Raw genomic sequence first — 18,968 nt, 5'->3', positions numbered from 1 at the left:
GGGCACCAGATTTCCACTCCCCTTGGCAATGTAGATTGGCATGTATCATTTACTTTGGTTGGGACATACTAACCCGAGTCCCCCACCCAAATGAGGGAGAGAAAAGGAATTAAAGATCTTCCGAGGAGGTGGGGACTCCTACTGAAACACCCACTGCCTCCCCTATATAAGGTTAGACTGTCCTCTCAGCTGCCTCGCTCAGTGTTGTACGCTTCGCGTTCGCAGCAGGGCGCCTCGAGCACCATGGCCCTTTCTGTGCGCACAAGTGGTGGATCCCGGCAATTCTCTTCTCGGAGTGGGCTTGGCGGGGGGTCTCTGAGAATGTCTGCTTCTAGCGGTGGAGGAGGCTTTAGTGGCAATGGACTGGGCTTTGGTGGTGGATCTGGTGGGCGCTTTGGTGCTGCTTCTATGCTTGGTTCAGGCTCTGGCTTCAGTGGGGGTTTTGGGAGCAGCTTAAGCAGTGGCTTTGGTGGAGGCTTTGCTAGTGGTTTAGCGGGTAGCTACGGAAGCAGCTTAGGCAGTGCTTTTGGTGGAGGTTTAGGAAGTGGTTTTGGCAGCAGCTCAGGCACAGGTTTTGGAGGTGGCTTTGGTGGTGGCTCAGGACCTGGTTTTGGAGGTGGTTTTGGCACTGCTGGTGCTGGGGATGGTGGCCTTCTTTCTGGCTCAAAGAAGGAAACTATGCAGAACCTCAATGACCGCCTGGCTGCTTATCTGGACAAAGTACGAGCTCTGGAGGACGCCAATACTGAGTTGGAGTGCAAAATCCGCGAGTGGTATGAGAAAAACGGCCCCGGCGCTGGTATCCCTGGTCCTGGGAATGACTATAGTAAATATTATCCGATAATTGAAGATCTTCGAAACAAGGTAGCAAAACAATGTACTTGATGTATCTTTACATTTCTATTTCACCTAATAATATTTTGGATGAAATTAACAAATTCCTTTCAGACACCAAGAGCGAATTTGTTCTACAGTACTGACACTTGTAATAACTGCTGTCACACTGCACTGGTATCAGGTGTTGAATTTTTCTTGTATACTAACAGCAGTTCTGTAGCTGTATCACACAATGCTGTGTGACCTGGTCTAATGTGAATAAAGGAGAAGGCAGTGATGGAATCCAGTTCTACAAACACTTGTGAATTGGAAAGTTACATTTTAGTAAGCTTCGTATCTGTTACCTCACAAATTCAGTTCCTGACTCAGACAGGACTACCTGGCAAGGTCTTTGGGTTATAAACTCTCTAGTCACAGAATGCGAACCGGTGTTCTACCATGAAGGGAAGCATGCCGATTTGCAGAAGCTGAAAATCTGTCCTATATATTTTCATAGTAAATTATACAAGAGTCTAACAAATTGCATTTACTACTATAAACATATTTAGGATTACAGTTATGTAACTAGCTGTATTGAGCTGCAGAGCCATTGGGCTATAAAATCATTCTCTGAACATTGTTTGTATTCCAGATCATTAATGCAACCATCGACAACGCAAGAATCATTTTGCAGGTCGATAATGCCAGACTGGCTGCTGACGATTTCAGACTGAAGTAAGTATATCTTAATGTTACAAAAGCACTTACTAATATTTTAAGCACTTACTAATATTCTCCTTGTAAAATACTTTAAGTAATTAATAATCAATATTATAGTAATTATATGTATTAAAATTTCATATTGAAAGTATATAAGTACATAGCAATATGTTGCATTTGACCTCATTAACCATGTGTAAAAATCATGTTTATTTACTTTACTACAGATATGAGAATGAAGTGGCTCTTCGCCAGAGTGTGGAAGCTGACATCAATGGTCTACGCAGGGTTCTTGATGAGCTGACCTTGACGAGAGCTGATTTGGAGATGCAGATCGAAAGCCTGAACGAAGAACTGGCTTATCTCAAGAAGAATCATGAAGAGGTACTTTTTTTTTTCCTTTGTGAATTCATAATAAGGCAGATGGAATTATGAAATATCAAATTATTCCCTTATTTATGCCAGTAGGCCTTCCTTGGGTTTATTATTTGTTTTGTTTGCTATTCTGTTTTGAGTCTACTACTAAGTGAAACAGAGAAAGAAATATGCACACAAGCTACAGATTCTTGTTGAAACAGAATTTACATCACATATATTTCATTACATATATTTTTGGTAGAGCCATTTTGCCTTTTATTAAGAGAAACTTTTCTTTATTTTAAATCTCTCCAGGAGCTTCAGGGCATCCAAAGCAGTGCATTTGGCCAAGTCAGCGTTGAAATGGATGCTGCTCCAGGAACTGACCTGACCAAGCTTTTGAATGACATGAGGGGACAGTACGAAGCCATTGCTGAGCAAAATCGTAAAGAGGCCGAAGCATGGTTCAATGAAAAAGTAACAACCAGAGATAGCAAATTCAGCAAAATGCACGTAAAATGAGGTAAATATTTGGAACAGTAAAATTACACTCTGTTCTTCCTTGTCATTTCAGAGTGGGGAGCTGAAAAGGGAAATCTCCACCAATGCTGAGCAGCTTCAGTCAGGGAGGAGTGAGATCACAGATTTAAAGCGGACTCTCCAGAGCTTGGAAATTGAACTACAATCTCAGCTTGCCATGGTATGTTCTAAGGAAGCTGCTAAGTAGTAAGAGTAAATTTTCCAACTTCAAAAGTGTTGCTAGATCGTACGCTAATCTATAGGATTTATGATCTGCATTTATTTCCTGTTGAATCCTGCATTCTTTTAGCTCCTAAATAGCACTAATATATACAACTGAGTTACAAGTAGCAAGTTATAAAGCAGATGAACTTTTATGTTCACGTTCAGTGAAGCAGCAAAGGCCAGTTGTCAAACTGGCACTTCATGAAAAAAAATAAAACTAAGTAATGAGGCTATAGTTACTCCCATTAAACTATTTCAGTTGGGTTTGCCTTTGTAAAGATTTTTTTTTCATCAATCAGAGATTATTTAATATCTTTCTTACACAGAAAAAATCCCTTGAAGATACTTTAGCAGAAACAGAAGGAGGTTACTGTGCTCAGCTTTCACAAATGCAGCTTCAGATTGGGAACCTGGAGACTCAGCTCTTCCAGGTCAGGGCTGATATGGAGCGCCAGAATGCAGAGTATCAACAGCTTCTAGACATCAAGACTCGCCTGGAAATGGAGATTGAAACCTATCGTCGCTTGCTGGATGGCGAGTTTGTGTAAGTAACTAATTTCGATAAGATACCTCCTTTGATTTATTTTGTGTAGCAATATCCTTTCCAGGAAAAACAAGGTAAAAGCAAGGGATACATTCACCAAAAGGCAGTAAGGCACATGCAGTGATTCTGAAATAATACAGTAGTACACTATCTGAGGAGAATGAACCATTCTGCTCAGAATTTACAATAATCTATCAATGCCGACATGAAAAGGGAATTTCTCCTGATCCTGACAAACTTTCTGCAATATTGTGTGTCTCTGGTTCACTTCTAGGAGCGCAGGACAGGGAGTTACACTTGAAAGTTCATCCCTGACAGAGTCCAAATCACAAACACAATCACTGGATTCTTCTCAGGGTAGGTAGATCTCGACTGAATAAAATTTTGTTTCTAAAATCATTCTTATAAATTAAATAATACATGTTACTCTGTTTAACTGCATCTTAGACTTCATAACAGGAAGTGAATCTGAAAGGAAGAGGATGTAACTATTCGTGTATGCGTGCTGCTCTGTTTTATAATTTTTAACACTTTTATAAATATCTTTTTTGTCTTGTTTACGATGTTTAGATCCTACCAAAACTAGAAAGATCAAGACAATTGTTGAAGAAGTGGTAGATGGAAAAGTTGTTGCATGCCATGTTAAGGAAGTTGAAGAGAAGATATAAGGCACGGTCTGATACTGCAAAGCATCTGGTCACTCCATGTTGTTTTCAAAGCCAAAATGGAGAAATAATTTTGTTCTTTTGTATGAAGTGATAAAAATAGGATGGCTTTTTACTAAGATTCTTTTACACAAAACAAAGCCTGCATTTTCATTCTTAGCCAGCATGCGATCTATTTTCTGCTTCGGTCTATTGGTATTACCAGTATTATATTCATGGTGTTCTTTAAATATATCATCAATTCTTTGTTCAGTAACTAGAAATATGGTGTACACATTACGCATTTAATTAGATATGGGGGTTTATAATTTTTAATAATTAATAGAGAAAATCATTTTGCTATTCTAAGCTCATTTTCTAGTTTTCTTTACTAATAAAAAGGACTCAGCAAGCTTTAAGATGTTAGCCTCCCTTTATTCTTCATTTAGGACTGCTGCTCCTGATCTGCCATTTTGTCAGGTATCCTGTTTTACTGTAGGCCCTGTGTGTGGTATAGTACCCCCCATCAATTTAGAGAAACTAATCCAATGCTAGAACATGCACATGTTTAAAAAAACCTGTTTAAATGTGGGATTAAAGGAATACTTGCTAACTTATAATTTAAAGCTATCAATTTAAGAGAGAAGGTTTTGCAAACAGAACACATTGTGTAGTCTGCAGCTGCAGTGGAAAAGCAGGGCTACCCAGGCCTCGAGGCAGGCAGCGACCCCAGCCATGCAGCGCTGGTTCCACGCAGCACTGGTTCCACGTCCCGGAGTGCCGCCTGGTGGGAGCACAATATGATCTTTCACATCCTGAATTTGGCTTCCGGATGTCTAGCTCAAACAAACTATTTCAAGGAATCTCATCCAAAACAAAATGAAGAACCAAAATAGAGTCCCCTTACAACTCACACCGGAGCCTTTGTTCTTCAGCCAAAATGTTGATGATTTTTTGTGTGATTCTCAGAGAAGACAAGGAAGTTACTGTGACCTCCTACAGGTAGGTTACTGCATCTCTGGAATACAAATGTTCTGCACATTCTATCACATGCCTTAAACATTTGACCCAAACTAAAATTTTAACGGGAGTGCAGATTTCGTACTGTGCCTCCATTCTGCCTTTTGTAGCATTTTTTATGCCTCCTGCTTGGAACCAATGAAAGCCAGGGTAATTAAACAATAATCAAACAACTAAATCGGCACAGTAGAACCACAACATCTAAAATGCAGTCAGTTAAACAAAAGGCACTGTGATAAATAACCCAAAGGAATGAAATAGAAGAATCTTCTATATATGCCATTACAAAGTGGGAAGAGCTTGAAAACCTCTTGAGTAAATGCACCATCTTCAACAGTTTAAGGCAGTAACTTCCTCTCTAAAGGCACGGAACACAAGTGTACCTCGTTATTTTTCCCCTTTAAAAGCAGTACTGACAAATAAATGCAAAGAATCTTACTACATGCGATGCATTGCAGTAAGATTTTTACTGTTGCAGATTACATTTTAAAAATTAAAATAATTACAACATAAATTAAAATAATTCTATCAGAAATAGATGAATTGAGGTTGTTTATGTAGCTGGACTATTATAGAGAAATTGTCAGAATACAGATTGAAGGAAATTTTTTCTCTTCCTAAGACAGGACAGCATTCATCATCTTTCTTGCCTGTCCATAATGGTTTCCCGTATGTAGAAAACCTGAAACCATATTATTTTCCCCATTATTGACATCATCTCCATTTTGAAAAGAAAAATGCATCTCTCTGGTCTTCCTCCAAAGACACATATACTTTCGGTACAAGTGTATGCAAAGCATATGAAATAACGTGCATACCTCAAGGACTGCAACTGTGATTGCTGTGAAATCAGTATTCCCTACCTCATTCAAGGCAGATTTCCACTGAATAATCATGCAGTTTGCCTACATGCACACTAAGCTGAATTTAACATTATGATATAAAGACAACTGAGAATTGCCATGGGTGCGGCTTTGACATCTGTAAAATGTAGAAGCTGCTCTAGCTATTGTCTTTGGGAAAGCAACAGTGGTAAACCGAAGCAGTCCGCAATCACTGTGGCATTATCATACTGTATCACAGAACCCAAATAATTGACGCCCAGTATCTGAACTACAAAGTTGACTAAAATCCAACATCCGCCCTTGTCCTTACGGGGGACTTCAACTTGCCAGATGTCAGCTGGGAATACCGCACAGCTGGGACTAACAGGTCCTGAGGATTCCTAAACATCTGGACGATAATTTCTTGGTACTAAGGGAACTGACCAGGAAAGGTGCCTTCCTTGATTTGTTGCTTACTAACAGAGAGGGCCGCGTGGGTGGAGTGGTGATCGGTGGCTGCCTGGTCACAGCTACCATGAAGTAGCCAGGTTTAAAATCCATGGTAAGAGGAGGAAAGCTGCCAGCAAGGCCTGAACTCTGGGTGTGAGGAGAGCAGATGTCAGGTTGCTCAGGGAACTGTTTAGTAAGGTGCCCTGGGGAAAAGCTTTCGAAGGTGCTGGGGTCCATCAGTGCTGGTCGCTTTTTAAGTACCACCTCCTAAGAGCACAGGAGCAGGCAACCCCAAAGTGTAGGGCATCAAGGGGGCAAGGCAAAAGGCCAGCTTGGCTGCCCAGGATATTCTTCTAGAAATAAGGCAAAAAAAGAAAAGTATATGGCCAGTGGAAGCGAAGTCAGGTGACATGGGAAGACTACAGAGGTGCTGTTCACCACTGCAGGGAGGAAATTCGTGCGGCCAAAGCTCAGAGTTAAGCTGGCCCATACTGTGAGAGGCATTAAAAAGTGATTTTCAAAATATGTTAATAGAAAAAGGCAGGCTAGAAATAACATTGGCCCATTGCTTGATGAGCATGGTCACCTCACAAACAGGGACAGAGACAAAGCAGAGACATTTAAGGCTTTCTTTGCCTTGGTGGCAACACCGATGGTGGACTTAGGGATGCCCAGAGCCCTTGGCTAGTGAACCATGACTGTGGGAATGATAAACTCCCCATCAACCCTGAACTTGTGCAGGACTTGCTGCTCCAGCTGGATCCCTGTAAGTCGATGGGGCCTGATAGGATTCATCCAAGGGTATTTAAAGAGCTGGCTGATGTCATAGCAAGGCCTCCCTCAATGATTTTTCAATGCTCTTGGGAATCTGGAGAGGTCCCAGTCGACTGGAAGCTGACAAACGTTGTCCCAGTCTTCAAGAAGGGCAACAGGGATGACCCCAGTAACTACTGGCCCATCAGTCTCACTGCTGTGCCTGGTAAAATCATGGTGAAGATTATTTTGGGAGTTACTGAAAAACACCTGAAAGACAATGCAGTCATTGGTCCCAGCCAGCTTGGGTTGACGATGGGAAAGTCCTGCCTAACAAATTTGATTTCCTTCTATGACAAGGTTACCCACCTAGCTGGCCAAGGGAAGCCAGTCGATGTGATCTTTTTGGATTTCAGTAAAGCTTTCGATACTGTCTCTCATAGTCTCCTCCTGGACAAAATGTCCAGCACACAGCTGGATAAACATGTAATGCAGTGGGTGAGCAATTGGCTGATGGGCCAGGCTCATAGTAAATGGGGTGACATTGGGCTGGTGGCCAGTCACTAGCAGGGTTCCACAGGGATCCATCTTGGGGCCGGTACTCTTTTAACGTCTTTGTAAATTACTTGGATGCAGGACTGGAAGGAATACTAATTAAGTTTGTTGATGACACAAAACGGGAGGAGCTGTTGACACTCTCAAGGGCAGAGAGGCACTGCAGAAAGATCTGGACAGACTGGAGAGCTGGGCAATCACCAACCATATGAAGTTGAACAAGGGAAGTGCTGGATTTTGCCCCTGGGGCTCGGCAGCCATGGGTGTACAGCCAGCCTGGGGAGCAGCTCTGCAGGGAGGGACCTGGGGGTTCTGGTCCATGGCAAGTTGAACACGAGCCACCAGCGTGCCCTGGCAGCCAAGAGGGCAACCGTGCCCTGGGGGGCATCGAGCCCTGCATTGCAGCTGGGCAAGGGAGGGGATTGTCCCGCTCTGCTCCGCGCTGGGGCGGCCCCACCTTGAGTGCTGGGTGCAGTGTTGGACATCACAGTACATTAAGGGTATAAAGCTACTGGAGAGTGTCCGGGGGAGGCCATGGAGTTGCGGAAGGGTTTAGAGGGGAAGCCGTATGAGGAGCAGATGAAGTCCCTTGGTCTGTTCAGCTGGAGCAGAGGAGGCCAAGAGCAGCCCTCATGGCGCTCTGCAGCTTCCTCCCAAGGGCAGGAGGAGGGGCAGGCACTGATCTCTTGTCTCTGGTGATCAACGCCAGGACCCGAGGGGGTGGCAGGGAGATGTGCTGGGGGGGGTTAGGTTGAATATTAGGAAAGGTTCTTCCCCCAGAGAGTGGTGAAGCACTGGAACAGGCTCCCCAGGGAGGCATCACAGCACCAGCCTGGCGATATTCCAGAAACGCTTGGACACGGCCCTCAGAGACATGGTGTGAATTTGGGGCTGTCCTGTGAAGGGACAGGAGTTGGACTCAGTAATCCTTGTGGGTCCCTTCCAGCTCAGGACATTCTAAAATACTACGATTCTATGATCTGTAATAAAATATGAACACTGAGAGTAGCTTGAATTCAATGTTATATAAATCCTAGTAAAGATATAATTACTTACACCTACTTACCTCAGTCTTCAGGGATCTCCTAGCCCGATGTTCCCTCTACACCTGAAAAAAAAGAAGGGAAAAGAAAGCATTAGTGCTAAGTAGTTTTTTAAAAGCTTTAAAAATTTTTATCAACTGGCAAGTGTTTAGCTCCTGGTAATACAAAGATTCATCCATAGATGCTTGTTGATGCATAAAGCTTGGTTTGTGGGACCAAAGCCAATATCCCTGCAGAACTCTAGACTGTATTTCAATCTTACACATTTCTGGATTATTTTCTTGATGCTAGTCAGCCCTGACTTTGCCTGATGTAAACAGAAGGCATTCTGAGTCCCAGGGAACTGAAAGCAAACTGTAAACAATCAGTATTGCAATGCAAAGAAAAAGGAAGAATTTAAATTACATTTCAAGTTCTTATTTGCTTAAATACATAGGCTCTTCCCATTAATGCTTATGCTGTCCTAAGGTATCATATTTTACACTTGTTTGATGGATTCCTAATGTTTTTATTACGTGACTGTTCTCATACCATCAATGAAAAATACTGTCAATGTTTTGGCTTTAGAACTACATAAAACTAGAATAATCAAGATACTTGTAGAAAGAGAGCGGACAACAAAACATTCTCATCTCAGTCCAGGTCAGCTGAAAACAGCCAGCTAAGAAAAATAAAATCAGAACAGAGGATCCTTTTACACGTGCCAGCAGACAGAGGCGAGAACAAGGAAGCCTTATGCACACAAGCAGACTTTTAAGTGGTATAATACTTTGACTTCTAAAAAGACTAGTATCTTGTAAAAGTTTACTGCCTTTTTTTTCTCATTGTACTAATGTGTATTCTTATTTGGAGCCTAAAAATGAATTCTACTTAGTGAATTTTTATTTTTTACTGAAATCTGAATGTTTTACTAGAAGTCTGGTACTGCACGTTACTGAAAAAACTTTGAAAAATAGGTAAGAGCGGTTCTTAGCAGACAAGATCACTGGGATCATACAGCAGCTACAGTGAGCCAGGAAATGAAGAACTATTTGCAGAACATACGGCACAGCAGACAACCTACACCTTCTACTTTCTCCCAGGTAGCTGTTAGGAAAGGTATAAGAATCTTAAATAACCTGCATATTCTGTGAACTGAACACAGTGACACAGGGCAGAGGTATCGTAAACACCTCCAGAGACAAACCAGACACTTCTTACACCAACCCCCCTACCACAAGGCGCACAAGCATTCTTTACCACTAGTAGTGGTAAAGTTCCTCTCCCTCTTTTTGTGTGCCTGCCCATAAAAACACCGAAATGTTGGTGAGAGGATGTTCAGGAGCCCAGCTCTTTTCCAGAATGGGGCAGTCCCCAACGCTAGGTCAGGTCAGCCACCTGAGGCTTCCCCTCACCGAGTCTTAAAAACATTCAGGGATGGAAATTCTGTAAGATCCCCAAACATGCCGCTCCAGTGCTGCACGGCTGCCCAGTGGGCACACTGCAGCAGCACTGCCACCAACATGGGTTGACTGCTGGAAGCTGCTCCCTTCCCTTCCCCTCTGCGACTGCACTCATGTGCTCCGCAGCTGCAGTTTTGTCCTTTGCTTTGCATCTCTTAACCTCACGTTTCTGAGGTTATAAAAAAACCCAGTTATAGCGTAACAAAAACATAAAGACATTGTATATATTCATTCCAGCACATAATTTGGAAATCATTGTTTGAGCCGCTGCGAAAATGACAGACCTTTGCTTTATTAAATGTGCTTGTAGAAACGATTGGACGCCTCTGACCTTCCAGTGCTTCCTCAGAAATGAAGCTCTGCAGCTTTAAAACCCGCCCGTAGCTTCTCTCTCTCGCCCCTCTCCCTGCAGGCAGCCGGGGCTCTGCAGCAGCCGGCTCACCCTATCAATAAGGCTCCGCTAGCCAAGGTGGAGGATGGGAGGAGAATGGAACTGTCCCAGCTCCTCAATGAGATCAGGGCAAAGTATGAAACGCTCATCACCCGAAATCAGATAAAGACCATCACCTCAGCAAGGACCCAGGTAATGACTTCATACAGACATGCACCTTCCAGAGGAAGGAGACAATCCCTGTCTATACAATTCCTCCCTCAGCCTCTATGAGGTACAGTATTTGCTTTTCAATGCAGCATATTATTGGGGAAGGGATTTTGGTTTTACTGCAGTAAGATGTGAACTAGAAGATACGGAAGTAGATTTTGCTTAGGGTATGAAATTCACATGGAGCGAATGCTGTGTAATTCATCTGGATGTTTTGCTGTACCTGCAACAGTGATAGCAATGCGATTTAAAAAATGATGACATGTGCTGTAACATGGTAGCCTCTAGCACTGTTTAGTTATCCCAGAGGAAAAGAGCGTCTTGAAAATCTAAGGCAATGTAACAAATCCGTTTATAAACAGAAAGCTTTACTATTTTTAGCACCTATATTAAAGAAAACTGTACCTTTTCAAGAACTATTTTATATTGTTCACAGTAAAACTATGTCTCTTCAGCAAATATAATTTGTTCTTTCATACAGATCAATTAAATGTTACCCACACACAATGCTACTGTTACAGATTTACATACAAAACATCTCTGCAACTCAACTGAACTTTGAAATAAAATGGCAAAACAATTTTTGGCCATCAAATGTCAAGAAATTCAGGGTGAAGATTAGGTATTATATCACCCTGTTGTACTTTGTCGGTATTGCAGAAATTCTGGAGGTTTTTTTTAACCACAGGCCAGACTACTGCTGCAGTCTGGCTGATCTGCACAGTAATCCAATGGCACACGGCAGCCGTAAACTAGACAGTTAAGCCAAGTTTAATTTGTGTTTTGCACAAAGCAGCCAATGTGTATTGATGTCATCTTGTCACATAAATTCTGCAGCACCCAGGCAAAAAAGGGCAAGCAAAGAATATTGAGTGTTCACCTGCAGATTAGCCAAATCTAGATTTTTCACCAAAATGATGGCATGGTGTAATTATAATAGGCCAATGTGTTACAGGGCCAGGGGAACTTATTTTACGTGCTTCATCAGACCTGAATTAAAGGGCTTATTTCCTTAGAGTTGATGGCACCATAAGGACCTGCATAAAGCAGTGAAATATGCAAAAGAGCATGTAAGGTTTCAAGTGCTTATGGCATCTTCACCACTTGCAGTAAAACTCAGAATCAAAAAGAGAAAAATAACTGTCATAAGCCAAACAATCATCCTGGAAGTTAAATGCATGAACATATTATCTAAACCAATGATGAGCCCAAATCTATAATGACCCCACACATGCTCAGGGTTGGCTTAAAAAAATACTTTCAATGGGATTTAAAAAAAAAAACTCAACCCCACATTTTCTTGCAAACACAATACAGTCCTTGCTTGACTATTTACTTTTTTTCTAAGAATAAGCTTCAGCTTTAAGGATGGCAAATTATCTCAAATAGTATTTTAGATCCAGAGTAAGCTTAGGACAGGCACTTCACTTCTGAATTGTCAATTTAAGGTGGGTGACAGCATATACTCAGAGAACGTGCCAATTTTTTCCTTCCTATGATAGGTAAATCTTAACTAACCTGTCTTTAGAGGACAAGGAAAAGCTGTAGATTTGGATAAAGATGCTATTTGTGTTTAAATTCATAATTTAAGTGAATGGAGGTACTTGCTCTCAAATGACAATCTGAAATCTAGTCAATGACTAGATCAGGCAAAAATTTCCATGAAGCCCATTTCCTGTAGAGGTGAAAAAGGTCTAAATACAAGGGGTTCATTTGTATGGCAACTCCTCTACAACAAATACGTTACAGATAAAGATGTGGCTAACCACTTCCCATCGAACACAGCAGGATAAGGGCTGCCTGTCTACACGGTACGTGAAATATTAATCATCACTGTTAGCTTTAACAAATTTACGTGACTTGAAAAAATTCCAACTAGAGATCTTTATCTATTTTATTTTCACTATTTGAATATTTTTAAATATTGTTATCTTTTTATACCCCTTGTAGCTAGAAGAAGCTACAATTAGAAGAATGGACAAAGACGCAGAAGCGTTAAAGGCAGCCAGAGCAGAACTCTGTGAAGCGAGGCGGCAGTGGCACCACATGCAGATCGAAATCGAGTCTCTCCACGCTGTGGTAAGCACCATAAAATGAAACTTGAAATCTCCTGGAAAAAATAATTTTTTTTCTTGATGTAAGCTATTCCAAAATTCAGTTTATGCAACAATCACACGCACTATAGAGCAGACATACAGCAAACACAGGAATGCACAGCTTTGCAGTGGACTTTCAGCTCCTCACACAGAGCACTAACCAACATGCAAAAACCCCATCATTTGCTCACATGTCAGAGCATCGCATCTTTTGATTCAGGATCCATTCAATATACACGTGTTCTCATGTTTTCACACCTGCCAAACATACATTTGCATGCTATTCCCTCAAGTTGCCGGTTGTTCTGCCTCACCAACTCACATCAGGTTTGTAACTTCTTTTGAATGTGCAGACCAAATCTATCAATTCCTTCATGAGAAAAAATGTCAGCAATTTACTGAATGCAGTAACACAGATAGGCTACATGAGCACACAGACCACTCAGTTTTCGCACAGTACTGAGCTGGGCATTGTTTTAACCATACAGGTAGAATCAGAGATCTGTAAAATCACTGGTAGTGGATTGCTGGTACCACAGAAGACTCTGGTTTTTTATCCCATCTTAAACTATTACAGATTTTACCGGAAAATTTCTCAGCAAAAGTATTATCTTGAAAGCTTACTCCTGCTCCTACAGAATATTCTTAGAAGAACTGATGTAAAAATACACAGATTGTTAACGAAAAGTATGTATAACATCTTTACACATATGCCTTCCAAATCTTAAAATATGAGTTAAATTTCACAGGAAAAGGGTTTGGAACGCTCGCTGCGTGCCACAGAGCAGCAGTACCACATGCAGCTACAAAATTTAGAAGCTGAGATCGAATGCTTAGAGAAAGAGCTACTGGAAGTAAGAAGAGGCATTGAGAAACAGCTTCAAGAGCATGAAATTCTCCTGAACACGAGGATGAAACTGGAGGAGGAGATAGCGACATATCGCAGTCTGCTTGAGCAAGAAGAGAACAGGTACTTCTTGTTTAGAGAAGAAGTGCTCATATTTATCTTCCATTTCAGAACTTCTCATTGAAATAATCATCAGAATTGTAAATACAGGAACCAACCATTAAAAAATTACAGTATAAAATCCTCAGAAATGGTTTCATTGTAACTTCACTGATTCCACACTCCTGGAGCGGCATATCTCCATGATGTTTGCCAGACTCTGAAATCTGCCAGTGGAATGTTGTCTCCCTCTGTCCTTTCTACAGAAACAGAGGGTTTCAGCCCAGGAACCTCACACATTTGTGTAGGAAGATTCCAAACAGGGGGGTCAGTTTCCCATTTAATGCTTCTAACTCTGCGCAAATACATGCAATTCAGTACTAGTAAAATTCAATAACTCTTCCTAGCACACAATAAACTTCCTAAAGACTGTCCAAAAATAATCATGAAATTGCACAGATATTTTTGGTAACTTTCTTCATTTCTATACTCAGAATGAGAAATACTAACAAATAGTTACTACAGTCAAACAGAACTTCTCATGATTCTCATATTTTCAGATGTTTCATAGCTGTTCATAAGACAAGTTTTGGATTAAGGTAATTCAACATTATTAGATTACTCTAATAATTTTTACTTTTGCAGGTTTCGTTGCTCTATACCTGACCAGAAGGATGACAAAAAGCCTACCACTAGCAAGATTGCCTTTACGCTGCCTCCATGTGAGTTTTTAGCCACTTTCCCCTTAGGGGATAGCAGCCCTAGAGGAGGTTCCTGACTACTGACAAATTGCTGGATATTACAAAGGATCTCCTTCCAATGCAGCAGGAGGGAAAACACCTCTAGGTCCTGTGTCCTGACCTTACACCCCGCACACCTAGTATATCTGCGTTCTCTTTCACAGATGGTGTAAAGAAGCACGAAAGTGAGAAGGTGGAACTGATCACAAAACAAGCAATCCTAGATGGAAATATTACGAAGGAAAGCGCTGAAGCTCATGGCACTGTACAGTAAGATAAACATGAATTTAACAAAATAACAATTGAGAGTAAATGGTGGGCATTGCACTTCAGTAGCTTTGAGTTTTCCTTTCTTTAGTATGTTATATCCTGCCCATAGAACCAAGAAGCTCCAGAATAACAGTGACAGTTCTTGAAGGTATATCGAATGGCATGCTTTAACAATACATGAAATTTTAAAGCTCTCTTTATTAGCATCTACTTCATAAGCTAACAATATCATGATGATGCTTCTGATTTGTAATTGCTATTTCTGTTAAGAATGAAACTATGAATAATTCATCTACTTAAGGTTGAAAGCAAAAGAGCTCATACCATGTTTGTGAAGTCCCTCTGGGGCATATTCATGCACATAAATGCAGCCTTGGCTGCTCTAACTTGCTATTTGGAAACTCCTACATTCACCAATTACCGAAGAGGGAACGGAAAGCTTGGCTCCTAAACAGGCTTGTGAAAATCTGTTAGTATGTATTTTTCACCTTGAATTATTTTAATAGTATTGAATTGCCTTATTCTTTTTTTTGTCTGCTGCTCTTTAAGCTCTTTTGTAGACTAGCGCTGAACGTTACATTCAAAACAAACCGTAGTGTGCCATGTCGCTAATACTGAACTGTAATCAGCTGTTGAAAACATGGCAATTCAGATTAAAAACTAATGCCGTCATACGGTCCACCAGAGACACTCCACACCTGAAGCTTATTTGCACACATGAGCTTTGCTCACCTTGCACAGTCAGTCCGATTCGCACGGGGCTGCTCGGCTGGGCACTGCTCACTCTACCCAAGTACGGCCCCCGGCGTCGGACTTTCAGATCTGGATCCTGGCACATACTTAGAGGATTAAATCAAGAGGACTCAGGTGCCTAAATATCATTGAATCAGCTGGGGTTTCAATTCTCCGTATTTTACCTCTACCCTTCTTTTTTCATTTAATCTTGATCTACATTCTGAGGTTTGGATCCCAACTCAGCTTTTCTCCTCCCTATTTCGAAGGCTTTCAGATGCAGGAATTCTGTCCTGCCCACTACAGCACGGAGGTTTCTTGCAAAGTTTTGGAGCTTGGATTCCGAGCTTTCTCCTTGGAAACAAACTGCCTGATGTGTTTGCAGCAGTGGCTGTGAATCCATGTCTACTTCAAAGTACAAAACCAAGAATATAACAAACCCTCACCCTTTATTTAGCTACTCTGGAGAATAAACCTGTGAAAAAAAGGACAAATTCTAGTGTCCCAGTGCCCATCTAAATAACTTGATGCTTTATTATGCACTTTCTCTCTACATTTTAAAAGCAGTCCTAAAGATAGATAATTCACATTGCCTTAAGGATCATAAATACACTTGCTTTATTTTTTCAGGACAGAAAAAGTGGATGAAGTCATTAAAGAATGGGAAGGATCTTTCTTTAAGGACAACCCTCGCTTAAGGAAAAAATCGGTTTCACTGCGCTTTGATCTCCACCTAGCAGCAACGGACGAAGGATGTTTACATACTAAGAAGAAAACTCTTCCCGACATTGAAGTCAGGCTGGTAATGAGGAGATCTTGCAGCATTCCTTCAATCAAACCTTAACCTACAGCAAATTCACCCCAAGTTCATCTCCAAGTGGCTCTGGAAATAAACTGCAGATGGACATACAGGGCCTCCCGTCTTGCTACAACTACGAAACCTTACCAAGTACTTTGGTGAATACAATAAGAACATACAAGTCTTTTAAAAGAAAGGGAGAGGAGCGAGGGAGATAAGATTCCAAGAAACCTAACTTCCTCTAGTTTTATACTCTGGGTGCAGCCCTTTAATTTTCTCATTGTTGTTGTTGTTTTGTAGAATTTCACCAAATATTACAAAAATTAAACTGTAACTTTATACTTTGACATATTCTGCCTTTGTAAAAGAGAAATTGTCTTCTCTTTCTGGAAGTGAGAGCTGCATATTTCATTCTCTTAATTATTCAATATTGCATACACATAATGACTGATGAATCCTTGTAATAATTTATATCACGATTATCATACTTCTTGAAATATATTTTAAAGTAACACTTTCTAACAGCAAAAATTACATACAAAGATGCTCTTAAAATACATAAACTATTAACGAAGAATTTTTTTTAAAGTGGCTGGTGTTTTTAAATTATTTTTTTTAGGCAACGACTGAGCAAAAATGTCTTTCCCTTATATAAATACACAAACATTTTTTAAAGTATTGTTAGGAACCAAAAATATTTTAGCCATATTGTTCCACTGATTTTGAAGCAGTAATTTCCACTGAAAATCAATCATTCTCTTATTTGTCCACACATACCTGTACTACAACTTTCCTAGCCTTAGCAAGTGAAATTATACCCTTTAATTGTTCAAATTTAAGGAGTCAATCCACCATTTTAATGCAGGTATTTAATTAATTTTGTGTATTATAACAATGCAAATTAAAATATTATCAACCAATTCCTCTTCTGGCAAATCCTATAGGTAAGCTTTGCTCTTGATCTAGTATGCCTAACAAGTCACCATTATGCCAGGGTGCAACTATTATAGCTTTGTACTAAATGGACAAAATAAGGGCTACATATTCAAGGTAAAATTCTAACACACCCATAAGCATCCCCCACTGCTACTCAAAGTAGCTACGGGCAAATACAAAGTGCAGGAGGTGATCTTGATTCTGTACACAGAAAAAACAGAAATGCAAACTCAGACATACTTCTTTATAACGTTATGAGGCAAATTTCAAACAAAAATTCAAACAAAATTGTTGTATTAAGATGAGAACGATTGTTTATGAGGATTTTTAAGAGGCGTGGATGTCACAAACTCTCACCGAAACCCCTGGGTTTGCAGGGGCTCGGAACCTAGAAAAACCACGTACCTTATTTGCTGGATTCACAGCAGCATGCGAAGGATTAATTTAAGTGTCAGTATTTGCCTTATTACTTACAGCATGTGTTACAAAAACCGATACTACAAATTCTTTCCGCGTTAAGTTCTGCTTCTTTTGTTAATGGTAAGAACGATGCATTTATATTGCCCATAGTTCTGTATCTGCTGTATGAAGCTGGCTCATTATCATTAACCTTAATACTGATCTTGTGTTGTTAATACTTGAGTATTTGGCATCCTGAATGTATTAGCCTGCTCTAGCATTTTCACTATGCAGCTTTTTTTTGTGCTTATACTCTGTACATTTTACAATACTTGAATTTAAACTAAGTTTTAATTGCTTTAAGGCACTTTAAACAGGGATATGAATTTACCAAAGTACAGTACTACAATAAAAAACATATTAAAATTGAGTTTGCCCATGCATATTTTGTGAGTTTTAATGTGTATACCTTAAAAGGAAAGACATTACACAGAAATACAAAATAAAAGAGGTAGATAAGAAAATCTGTAGCACTCCAAGCGTTTTCTAAGCTCTCCTCTACAATTAGAAAGACACAAATTCCCTAAGAATCTTTATCGTAACATGTGAGTGTCCTCCTGCTACAAAAATTACCCTTTTTCTGGTAAATCTGTTAGCCCTGACCAGAGCTGAAGTCCTTTGTTCCAAGTAGCACACAAGAAAGAACAGAAGACACCATTTGGCTTACAAAGGTTACAATCTGAAAGATAAGCTGACAGGCAAGGATACCTAGCAAGCAAATACGTAACAGAAAGTTAGCTTAACACATATACCTTTAAAACTGCTCAGGCAGACTTCCTCATGCAGGAAGAGCCTGCACAAGCATACAAAAATCACTATACAAATACACGGGAGGTAGTGCCATCTCTACAGTAAACAATAGGGGAATGATCTTACACATTTTTTTCCTTTAACCAGGGGGTGTTTGGCTTATTTGCTGACTTACAGTACTTCTTGGGGTATTATCTTCTCTAGCGTAACTCTAGATTTTTTTTCCTTCATGACAGAAACCTCGCCCAGCACAGAACAGGTACCCGACTTCACCTTGCAACATAACCTCCAAATTACTTTAGAAGAGAAAAATTACTGTGTATCTATAATAAACATCATCTGGGATACTAAGTAACTAGCAAATAATGTTGACATTATTCATATATGTCTTTTCATCTGTATAATGGCCTGACCTCACGGTTCCTGAAGCCATCTCCCTGACCCCAACAACAGCACATGCTCATCCTGCGCTGTCCTGTCATGAGAAATTTGTTCCACCCACAGCAGTTGCCATTGTTTAACACCAGACTGAACTGCTCACAACACATACAGCTTGTCTGAAGTTTGAAAAACTGGCATAAACCCAGTTATAGGGTTTTACCGTCATGAAACCTGATGCTGTACAGAAAAAAAAAAAAAAGTTTGCAGTTTAAGAGCTGTTTTTGTTAACACACGACATTCTGCCAGCAGCCCACTCTTACCTGTCCAAAGCTATTTTCTTCCTGGG

At 40.5% G+C, this 18,968-nt stretch overlaps 2 protein-coding genes across 3 annotated transcripts; both read left to right on the top strand.

Annotated features, from left to right (window-relative positions):
• The first annotated feature begins 200 nt into the window (after nucleotides 1–200).
• Nucleotides 201–4,242, top strand: KRT12 (keratin 12). Its single transcript, XM_075117095.1, has 8 exons — nucleotides 201–864; nucleotides 1,469–1,551; nucleotides 1,764–1,920; nucleotides 2,209–2,370; nucleotides 2,468–2,593; nucleotides 2,964–3,181; nucleotides 3,456–3,538; nucleotides 3,752–4,242. The coding sequence occupies exons 1-8, from the start codon at nucleotides 244–246 to the stop codon at nucleotides 3,847–3,849; spliced, it is 1,548 nt and encodes a 515-aa protein (XP_074973196.1). The 5' UTR covers nucleotides 201–243; the 3' UTR covers nucleotides 3,850–4,242.
• Nucleotides 4,243–10,324: 6,082 nt separating this feature from the next.
• Nucleotides 10,325–18,511, top strand: KRT222 (keratin 222). Of its 2 annotated transcripts, none has more exons than XM_075117093.1 (6): nucleotides 10,325–10,495; nucleotides 12,464–12,592; nucleotides 13,359–13,579; nucleotides 14,201–14,277; nucleotides 14,460–14,565; nucleotides 15,928–18,511. In XM_075117093.1, exons 1-6 carry the CDS (start codon nucleotides 10,400–10,402, stop codon nucleotides 16,139–16,141), a joined length of 843 nt encoding a protein of 280 aa, XP_074973194.1. In that variant the 5' UTR covers nucleotides 10,325–10,399; the 3' UTR covers nucleotides 16,142–18,511. The 2 variants fall into 2 exon arrangements, with proteins under 2 accessions (XP_074973194.1, XP_074973195.1); XM_075117094.1 differs by having other exon boundaries at nucleotides 10,452–10,577.
• The last annotated feature ends 457 nt before the right edge of the window (nucleotides 18,512–18,968 follow it).

This window comes from Phalacrocorax aristotelis, chromosome 23 (assembly GCF_949628215.1).
Source record: "Phalacrocorax aristotelis chromosome 23, bGulAri2.1, whole genome shotgun sequence".
Classification (NCBI taxonomy): Eukaryota; Metazoa; Chordata; class Aves; order Suliformes; family Phalacrocoracidae; genus Phalacrocorax; species Phalacrocorax aristotelis.
Note: the sequence above shows the minus strand (reverse complement) of the source record. Positions and strands in the feature narration are given on the sequence as shown.

Coding starts and splice junctions, on each gene's coding strand:
- KRT12 (XM_075117095.1), top strand. CDS start 244: ATGGCCCTTTCTGTGCGCACAAGTGGTGGATCCCGGCAATTCTCTTCT. Junction 2,371..2,467: donor AAGCATGGTTCAATGAAAAA/GTAACAACCAGA, acceptor TTGTCATTTCAG/AGTGGGGAGCTGAAAAGGGA. Junction 3,182..3,455: donor TTGCTGGATGGCGAGTTTGT/GTAAGTAACTAA, acceptor GTTCACTTCTAG/GAGCGCAGGACAGGGAGTTA.
- KRT222 (XM_075117093.1), top strand. CDS start 10,400: ATGGAACTGTCCCAGCTCCTCAATGAGATCAGGGCAAAGTATGAAACG. Junction 10,496..12,463: donor TCACCTCAGCAAGGACCCAG/GTAATGACTTCA, acceptor TACCCCTTGTAG/CTAGAAGAAGCTACAATTAG. Junction 12,593..13,358: donor TCGAGTCTCTCCACGCTGTG/GTAAGCACCATA, acceptor TAAATTTCACAG/GAAAAGGGTTTGGAACGCTC.